Raw genomic sequence first — 9,760 nt, 5'->3', positions numbered from 1 at the left:
AGACGGGGTTTCACCATGTTGACCAGGATGGTCTCGATCTCTTGACCTCGTGATCCGCCCGCCTCGGCTTCCCAAAGTGCTGGGATTACAGGCTTGAGCCACCGCGCCCGGCCAAATATTCTTTTTTAAAAAACTTACTTTGTAGAGACAGAGTCTCCTCATGTTGTCCAGGCTGGTCTGGAACTCCTGGCCTTGAGCAGTCCTCCCGCCTCAGACTCCCACAGTGCTGGGGTTACAGGCGTGAGCCACTGCGCCTGGCCCTGAGCATTCGCGTGTCTGTGTCGTAGTGCGTGGGCGGGAATGTCTGTAAGTCACCTGTGTGGCAGACGTCTTTCAACATTTGTTGTTGGTGTCTTTTGTTGGATAGTCATTTGACATTTTAACGTAATTAAATTGATTTTTTTCCTTATTTGGGGTGTGTGCTGCTTTGGTGTGTCCTGTTGAAGCAATATTTGCTTGAAAATATTCTCAAGTTTACCCTTAAAGTATTTGTTTCACTTTTTTCTCAGTTTAATTTTAAAATTTATCTCAGCTTTAAAAAAAAAAAAATTCCATTCCCTACTCCCCCACAGACCCTGGCAGCCAGCAGTCTCCTCTTCCGTCTTTGTGGGTCTGCGTATTCTGGATATTTCACATACGGGGAGCCGCGCAGCAGGTAGCCACCTGCGTCCGGCTTCTCTCGCTGAGCACAGTGTTCTCAAGGTTCATCCATTCTGCAGCGTGGATCCGGGCTTCGTTCCCTTATGTGGCGAATATTCCGTTGCGTGCCTATGCCGTGTCCTGTTGATCCATTTGTCTGTGGTTTTCATCTTTTGACTCCTGTAAACTATGCTGCTGGGGTGGACATGCATGTGGACATTTTTGCGTGGACATGTATTTCAGTTCTCTTGGGCATTTATCGAGCAGTGGAAGTGATGGATTAGATGGCAACTCCATGTTTCGTCAGCCTGAATTTTGTGTGTGGCATCGTATTTATTTCCTAGGTCTGTTGTAATAAATAACCACAAATCGAATGGCTTAAAGCAGTCACTTTATTCCCCCACAGAGGTCCCGAATCAAGGTGTGGGCAGGGCGCGGTCCCTCCAGAGGCCCCAGGGGACGATGCCTAACTTGCCTCTCGCTACTCTCTGTGGCTCCAGGTGCTCCTGTGGCTGTGGTCAGTCCCTCCAGCCTCCGCCCTGGCCACACGCGGCCACTCTCTTCTGTATGTCTCCACATCGTCTCAGCTCTGTGACCACTTTTCTCCTTCTCAGGAGGATAGCAGTTGTCGGATGAGGACGAGGCCCTCCCGAGGCCTGCGTCTCATGCCCTGGGCCCCTCCGTCAGGTCCCCTGCACGGGTTCTGGGAATGAAGAGTTCAACGTATCTTTTCGGGAGGACACCACTCAACCCAGAATAAGTGTGAAGTAGCACTCCAGTTTTCTTTCTTTCTCTCTCTCTCTCTCTCTTTTTTTTTTTTTTGAGACGGAGTTTCACTCCCTTTCCAGGCTGGAGTGCAGTGGCGCGATCTCAGCTCACTAAAACCTCCGCCTCCCAGGTTCAAGCGATTCCCCTGCCTCAGCCTCCTAAGTAACTGGGACTAGAGGCAAGTGCCACCACTTCCAGCTAATTTTGTATTTTTAGTCGAAACAGGGCTTCTCCGTGTTGGTCAGTCTGGTCTCAAACTCCTGACCTCACGTGACCCGCCCACCTCAGCCTCCCAAAGTGCTCAGAGTACAGGTATGAGCCACCACACCTGGCCTTTATTTCTTTTCAGAAGAAATGAAAGATAGCTGGTTATCCAGAACATTCTTCGCCCTCCTCCACAGGGTCACCTTGATATTTGAATGTGCGAGGCCCAGTTTCCAGGCTGTCTTTACTTTCGTTGGCCTGTTTTTCTAACCCTGAGCGACTGTCTTAATTACTACAGCTTGCCGAGTAAGCTGTTAGCACATTTGAGAGTCAACGCTTACAGAGTAGAGACTGTTTCCTGCTGGGACTGCTTTCTCTGCACACTGTCCTCAATGGCCCTGTTCTCTGGACTCTTCTAGATGTGCTCGCCCCGGCGCTGCCTGTTGAAGTGCCAGCAGTGGCCACACGGAGGCCCTGGACAGAGTAGTGGTGCGCCCTACAAGTGACTCTGTCCGGGGCATCTCCCAGCGCAGCAGCGGGACAAGAAGACAATGATGGGATGTTACATGAACTGAGCCCCAGAATGCGATGTCCAGGAGAACGTGAATTAGGATCTTTAAGTTCTTCAGAAAGACCAGAGTGAGGGGTGGCCCTGAGTCACTCTGCAGTCGTGGAGGGAGAAGGGCCACTCTCTAACCATAATGGAATTGCAAGATTGCCAAGTTAAGTCACCCAGTTAATTGTGGCCCTTAATGTTACTCTAGGAATCTCTGCAGTCCTAATCTTAGCTTTTCCAGGGAGACATGGCAGCTGCGGGGGGCAGGAGGTGTCACCGTGTTCCATGTGATACCATGTGACCAGCGGGCTGTGCAGGCTCTAATTTTAAACTGTGATGGGAGAGAGAAGGCTGAGAACTGTGCTGCTGACGCTGAGACAAGGGTCCCCAGAGCTTCATTTTCCTTGGACGTGGCAGAAAGACTTTGCACAGCCTTTTCAAAGATTTGGCAAATACTGTGGGCCGATTTTTGTATTTTCTGGCATTTATTTCAGTGGATGCAGGATAGATCATTAAAATTCCTGCACTTAATTTAAATTGTTTTAGATTTTCACCCACATTGCTAATTGCAGCGGAACACTGAGAAAACAGGAAGGATCTGTGAATCAATTTTTAGAAGTCAACCAACAGCATCCCAGTCCTCACCAGCAGTGGGTTTAAAGCATGGTTCAGATTTGAAATCAGCTTTAATAATGTTCATTAATATGAATCATGTTGACGTAATTTTAAGCATGTTGCACTTCATGTTCTGACTGAGCTTTTTTAAAGATTCTGTTCTAATTGCTGTTTTGGTGAGAAGGAGTGATTCGAGGTCTGTGCTTTGCTGCCTGTACCCACATGCTGCTCAAGATTGGGTGAGGGAGAGATGAGTAGCCAGACACACACAGGCAGGGATTCCCGATCATCAGAGTCGTTTAACTTTGTTTTGGACAAGAAGCGGGCACGCGCTTGATGGCTCTGCCTTGTGTTTTGATGCCACTGTCTCCTGGTATCCATTGTTTCAGATGGGAAATCTGCTGTGAATCTCGCTGGGCTGCCCTCGCCCATGAGGGGCTGCTTCTCTGCTGTGTATATTGGTGTGCCGAATCGTGTCCCACGTTTCTCTGAAGCTGTGTTCATTTTCTTCATTCTCTGTTTTTTAGATGGCAGAATCTCTATCCGTCTGTCCTGAAGTTCTGACTCTCTTTTTTCCTGCCAGTTAAAAACCTACCATCGAGCTTCTCTGTTGTTTTATTCCATATGTTGCACTTTTCCACTTCAGAATTTCCATTTGGTTGTGTAGTTTCTGCTTCTTTACTCTCTATGTGATCAGACATCATCACCACACCTCCTTGAGCGTCGTCGTGATCGCGGCTTTGAGTCTTTGTCTGCCGCGTCCAGCATCCGGGGTCTCTCACGGTTTACGCTGTCTGTTCCCCAGTACCCCAGGTGTGGGTCGTACTTTCCTGTTCTTTACATGCCTCATAATTTTAATTTTGGTTGAAAACTGGCTGTTTTAGGCAATATATTTTATCAATTCTGGATATTGATTCAATTTCTCCCTCTTGGATTTTTTAAATTGGTTGCGTATTTGTGTTTAGTGACTTGCTCATTTACCCTGCACTGTGAACTCCTCAGTGACAGGGCCTTGAGCATGCACAAAGTCACCCTGGGGTGACAGTGATTTTAGGAGCTCTCTTTCTCTCTCTCTGTCTCTTTCAGGCTGGGTCTCATGTTGCTGGCCAGGCTAGAGTACAGGGGTGTGATCACAGCTCACTGCAGCCCCCACCTCCCAGACTCAAGGGATCCTCCTGCCTCAACCTCCTAAGTAGCTGGGATTACAGGTGTGAGTCACCATGCCCAGCTGTTTATTTTTATTTTTATTGTTTTAAATAGAGATGGGGTCTCATGATGTTTCCCAGGCTGGTCTTGAACTCTTGGCTTCAAGCCCTCCCACCTCAGCCTCCAAACTGTTGGAATTGTAGGCTGGTCCACTCTTCCCAGCCAGGAGAGCCCTCTGTCTCTTTCCCTAGCCCCTCCATTAAACTGTCTTTCTTATTTAATACCCCCCACAGCTGTTGACATGGCTGATTCATCTACTGTGTTTAGTAATGCCCTGGAAACAGAAATGACTCCACTGTCTTTTGGTCAGGGTCATTTTTGTTTTGTTTTTCTTTTTACTTCATTTATATTGATACATAAACTGGGTGTTTATCCAAAAGAAAGGAAATCAGTATATCAGAGGGTTTATTGCAGTAGTATTCATAATAGCCAAGATGTGGAACCAACCTGAGTGTCTACCAGTGCTGGAGTGGAGAAAGAAAATGTGGTACACAGCCAGGTGCCGTGGCTCACGCTGTAATCCCAGCACTTTGGAAGGCCAAGGCCAGCGGATCACTTGAGGTCAGGAGTTTGAGACCAGCCTGACAACATGGAGAAAACCCATCGCTACTAAAAATATGAAATATTAGCCAGGTGTGATGGTGCATGCCTGTAATCCCAGGGACTTCGGAGGCTGAAGTAGGAGGATCACTTGAACCTCGGAGGCGGAGATTGCAGTGAGCTGAGATGATGCCACTGCACTCCAGCCTGAGCAACAAGAGTGATACTCCATCTCAGAAATAAATAAATAAATAAAAATAAAAGAAAGAAAATGCGGTGTATATATACACAATGGAATAGAATTCAGCCATCACAAAGAATGAAATCACGTCATTTGCAGCAACACGGATAGAACTGGGGGTTGTGACGTTGAGCGAATAAGCCGGGCAGGGGGGTCATTTTGACGCAGTCTTTGAAGTTTGTTCAGACCAGGACATCCTTAGCCGTGCCCTGCCGAGGCTCCTCCGGTGAACTAGCTGGCCTGAGGTTGAGCTGCTTGGTCTCAGGTAAGCACAGCAGCTCTTTTCAAGAGCACCCTGAGGCTTGAACTTCCTTTCCCATGTGCCGCTTCAAATGCAGTCAGTTCCCATGGAGAGCGCCTTGGAGCCTTCTGTTCTTGGGAACTTCTTTTTCCCTTTGGCAAACCTTGGGGTCAGTTTTTCTGGGCAGTGGCAGCCTGTGGTCTGACATCCGTGTCCTGTGGTTCCGCCGACCCTGAACCGTGGCGGTAACCCGGCTGTGGAGCATCTGACTGTGAGCTCTGCGATGAGGCTTGGTGGTGTGCACACTCGGCTTTCCGTAAGATTCCGCAGCTTGTCTTCTGCAGACAGACACATACTGGTTTGAGCGGGAGCCAGGCATGGCTGACTTCCCCACGGAAGGGACAGGGCTAGGTGTCACTGAAGGCCATGCCCTCTGCTCGTGAGGCTCTCACGCCATCTTAGGAGTGAAGCTACAGGCATCTCACACTTGGCTTTCTCTGGCACAGGTAGGACTTTAAAATGAGGCACTTTTCCTACCCATGTGTGGCATGCTAGAGATATGGCCTAGAAGACCACATTCGGGGCCGGCGGGTGGCTCACACGTATAATCCCAGCACTTGGGAGGCCGAGGTGGGCAGATCACGAGGTCAGGAGTTTGAGACCAGCCTGGCCAACATGGTGAAACCCCATCTTTAGTAAAAATACAAAAATTAGCCGGGCGTGGTGCCGTGTGCCTGTGGTCCCAGCTACTTGGGAGGCTGAGGCAAAAGAATCATTTGAACCCAGGAGGCGGAGGTTGCAGTGAGCCAAGATTGTGCCATTGCACTCCAGCCTGGATGACAGAGTAAAACTCTGTCCCCAAACCAACAAACAAACAACCACATTCAGAAGCCATCAGGGAGATTAAAGAGGCACAAATACTTCAAAGCCAAGGCAATTACCGACCCCATCTGCTGAGACACATACAGTTGCTGTTGTGAAGAAATGCGCTCGCTGCCACAGAAAGCCAGTTCCTTGCAGAGTCCCGTCCGGGGGGATGGGTTTCCCAGCACGCCTGCCCTCAGGCCTCACGTGTCTGTCCCCAGATCCGCCCTCCATCTTCTCATTCATGATGCAAACTCTGCAGGGTTCTCACCACAGAGTTGCCTTTGCAAAGACGACGTGATTTTCCTTCTGAAGCTCAGCCAGTGGTTTGGAGGAACTGGTCCTGCCCTGCGATTGGTGGGACCCTGTGGTACCCCCTGGGCACGGAGTCCCGGCATGCCACTCCCTTCCTGTGTTGTGATTGGTTGTCTCAGTGGCCAGCTCCTCACTTTCACCCCATTCTTCTTACTGTGTTAAAATATATAGAACACAAAATTTACCATTTTGACCATCCAGTTCAGTGGCATTAAGCACATTCATGTGGTTGTGCAGACATCACTGCCACCTGCCTCCAGAGCTGCTTCATGTTCCAAACCTGACAGTCTGACCCATGACACACCAGTCCCCATACCCCCACCCGAGCCCCTGCAACTCCATTCTACCCTCTGTCTTCATGGGCGTGACGCCTCTGGGGACCTCGCAGGAACGAAGTCAGTCTTTGTCTTTTTGCGCCTGGCTTATTTAGTCACCATAATGTCCTCAAGAATTATCTTTATTGTAGATGTTACAAATGTCCTGCTTTCCAAAGCTGAATTAAAAAGAAACGGAATGGCCTTCCTTTGTGTGTGTTCATCCGATCATCTGCTGAGGGACACCTGGGTGCTTCCAGCTCGTGGCTGTTGGGAACAGTGCTGCCGTAGATGTGGGTGGCGGGCTGTGGTGGCTCACGTCTGTAACCCCGGCACTTTGGGAGGCTGCAGCAGGAGGATCACTTGAACCCAGGAGTTCAAGACCAGCCTGGGCAACACAGTGGAACCCCATCTCTATTAAAAAAAAAAAAAAGCTCTTAGCCTTTCAGCCGGAACCTCCATCTTCCAGTAATTCGCCAAAATGACGCACACAAAGGGAAAGAGGAGAGGCGCTCGATACATGTTCTCTAGGCCTTCTAGAAAACATGGAGTTGTTCCTTTGGCCACGTATATGCGAATCTGTAAGAAAGGTGATACTGCAGACATCAAGGGGATGGGTACTGTTCAAAAAGGAATGCCCTACAAATGTTATCATGGCAAAACTGGAAGGGTCTACAATGTTACCCAGCATGCTGTTGGCATTGTTGTAAACAAACAAGTTAAGGGCAAGATTCTTGCCAAGAGAATTAATGTGCGTATTGAGCACATCAAGCACTCTGAGAGCCGAGACAGCTTCCTAAAACGTGTGAAGGAAAATGATCAGAAAAAGAAAGAAGCCAGAGAGAAAGGTACCTGGGTCCAACTGAAGCGCCAGCCTGCCCCACCCAGAGAAGCAGACTGTGTGAGAACCAGTGGGAAGGAGCCTGGGCTGCTGGAACCTATTCCCTATGAATTCATGGCATAATAGGTGTTAAAAAAAAAAAAAAAAAAGACCTCTGGACTGTAAAAAAAAAAAAAAGCTTTTAAATAAAAAAATAAACAATGGGTGTACAAATATCTTTTTGAGACCCTGCTTTCAATTCTTCTGGGTGCATACTGGTAGGTGGAGTTGCTGGGTCACATGGGGAGTCTCTGTCTGACTTTTTTAGGAAACATCATACTGTTTTCTACAGTGGCTGTGCACCAACTCTTTATTTTAATAAATGTTCTACAATGTGAAAGTGAAATAAATGGTCAAAAAATATAGTAATGGTCATTTTTGTCTCTACAATTTCCCTTATATAAAAATGTAACATTTTCCATTAGATTTCTCATTTTTAGTGTGACTTTGCTTAATTTTGTAATAGATTTAAAAAATATATTTTGTCACCATAGAACAGATATTTTTTTTTTTTTTTTTTTTTTTTTTTTAAAGCAGCACAAACAGTAAAACCAAGAGCTTCTACCCTTTGGTCTTGAAATGAGGACTGAAGTAAGAGAGCTTTTCCTCCGTAAGTCAGACAAGCTTTACGAAGTAGCCTAACGTGTGATCTAAAGAGGACCTTGCTAAGGTAGGCCCAGGAGAAGAATCCCAGGAAGACACAGGCCTCGGTACCGTTATGGTGCAGTTAAATACACGCGAATAACTTTAGAAATTGGTGTGTTTCAAAACAGCTATAGTTTGTTTCTTTTTTCCTTTTTTTTTTGAGATGGAGTTGCCAGGCTGGAGTGCAGTGGTGTGATTTCAGCTCACTGCAACCTCCGCCTCCCAGGTTCAAGTGATCCTCCTGCCTCAGCCTCCCGAGTAGCTGGGATTACAGGCACCCGCCACCATACCCGGCTAATTTTTTGGATTTTTAGTAGAGACGGGGTTTCACCATGTTGGCCAGGATGGTCTCCGTGTCCTGACCTTGTCATCTGCCCGCCTCGGCCTCCCAAAGTGCTGGGATTACAGGTGTGAGGCATTGTGCCTGACCTGTTTCTAATATATACGGAAAATGACTTTCTTTTGTTTTATGCTACCTGTGTGTGCGGTGTCTATCCGGTATGTTACTAGGGTACATGTTCACTGTAGCTATTCGTGATAGCTAAGATATGGAATTAACCTAATCTCCAAGAAAACATGGTACCTATACGCAGCGGAGTGTCACTCAGCCACGAAGAGGCTCTGTGGATGGAACTGGAGCCTTTCTGTTCGGTGAAATAAGCCAGGCACAGACAGGGAGACATCCCACGTTCTCATTCCGGTGTGGGAGCGAATCTGCACTGCGTAGACATATGTCAGAACAGCACGCTGGACACTTTAAACAGGTACAGTTTTTCTTCGTTCATTATGCTTCAGTAATGCCGGGACTGGGGATGTGGCGGTTTAAAAAGTCCCCCTCCTCTCTGCCCGTGCACGTGCACCGATGGGGCAGCGTCTTCGGGCTCCTTGTGTCCTCCCCAGGAACGTTTAAAAGAAAAAAGCTGGAAACTTCTTAAGCGGTTTACAGTTTGTTTTTGTTGTCTGCAGCGGATCACTGGACATCAAAGATTCATTGCACTTATGAACAAGGAAACTTCTTTTCAATTTCTGTGTAATTTGCAAGGCTATACAATGTGTGCTGATGCAAGCCTTTTTCAGTTCAAGAGAATAAATGTTTACAAATAAAAAAAAAAAAAGAAAGAAAAAAGCTAGACTCGAGGCTACGATTGGGTTTCACCAGTTCTCACCCCGGTGGATTCCACGGAGGTAGGGAGTTGAGTGACAGCTACCGGAGGCTGGGGGGTCAAGAAGAGAGGCTGGCGAGTGGGTAGAGAGAGTCAGAGAAAGGGAATCCGTTCCAGTGTTTAGCAGCACGGCAGGTGACTGCTGGTCACAGTAATTCGTCATACGCCGTCCACCCTTGAACGGTATGTGTCTGAACCAGTGGGTCCACTTCTACGCAAATGTTCTGGAACCAAACAGGAAGGGAAGCAGCGGTGTTCTCGGATGTCAGACCTGCGTGTATGGGGAGGCCCGGCTTGTCCTGTGCCCGGGCGCCGCGGGCCGACCGTACGACTTGCCTACGCACAGATTTTGGTGTTTGCGGGGTCCGGGAACCAGCTTCCCGTGTATGCTTCAAAATAGCCAGACGAGAAAACCTGAGTGTGAAGAAATGGTCAGTGTTTGAGTGGATGGTGTCATAGCCCTGACTTCGTCGTTACGCGTCGTGTGCAGGCATCGGGACACCACGTGTGCCCTGTAAATGTGTGCACGTGTGTGTCAATAACGAGCAAGTAAAATGAAAACAGTAACT

At 48.0% G+C, this 9,760-nt stretch overlaps 1 protein-coding gene across 1 annotated transcript; it reads left to right on the top strand.

The window, feature by feature from the left end:
- LOC141581100 (large ribosomal subunit protein eL21-like) lies at positions 1-7,746 on the top strand. Its single transcript, XM_074385472.1, has one exon. The coding sequence runs from the start codon at positions 6,985-6,987 to the stop codon at positions 7,465-7,467; it is 483 nt and encodes a 160-aa protein (XP_074241573.1). The 5' UTR covers positions 1-6,984; the 3' UTR covers positions 7,468-7,746.
- The last annotated feature ends 2,014 nt before the right edge of the window (positions 7,747-9,760 follow it).

Source organism: Saimiri boliviensis, chromosome 14, assembly GCF_048565385.1.
Source record: "Saimiri boliviensis isolate mSaiBol1 chromosome 14, mSaiBol1.pri, whole genome shotgun sequence".
Lineage (NCBI taxonomy): Eukaryota > Metazoa > Chordata > Mammalia > Primates > Cebidae > Saimiri > Saimiri boliviensis.
Note: the sequence above shows the minus strand (reverse complement) of the source record. Positions and strands in the feature narration are given on the sequence as shown.

What these genes read in the sequence shown, in the direction of transcription:
- LOC141581100 (XM_074385472.1), top strand. Translation starts at nt 6,985, where the DNA reads ATGACGCACACAAAGGGAAAGAGGAGAGGCGCTCGATACATGTTCTCT.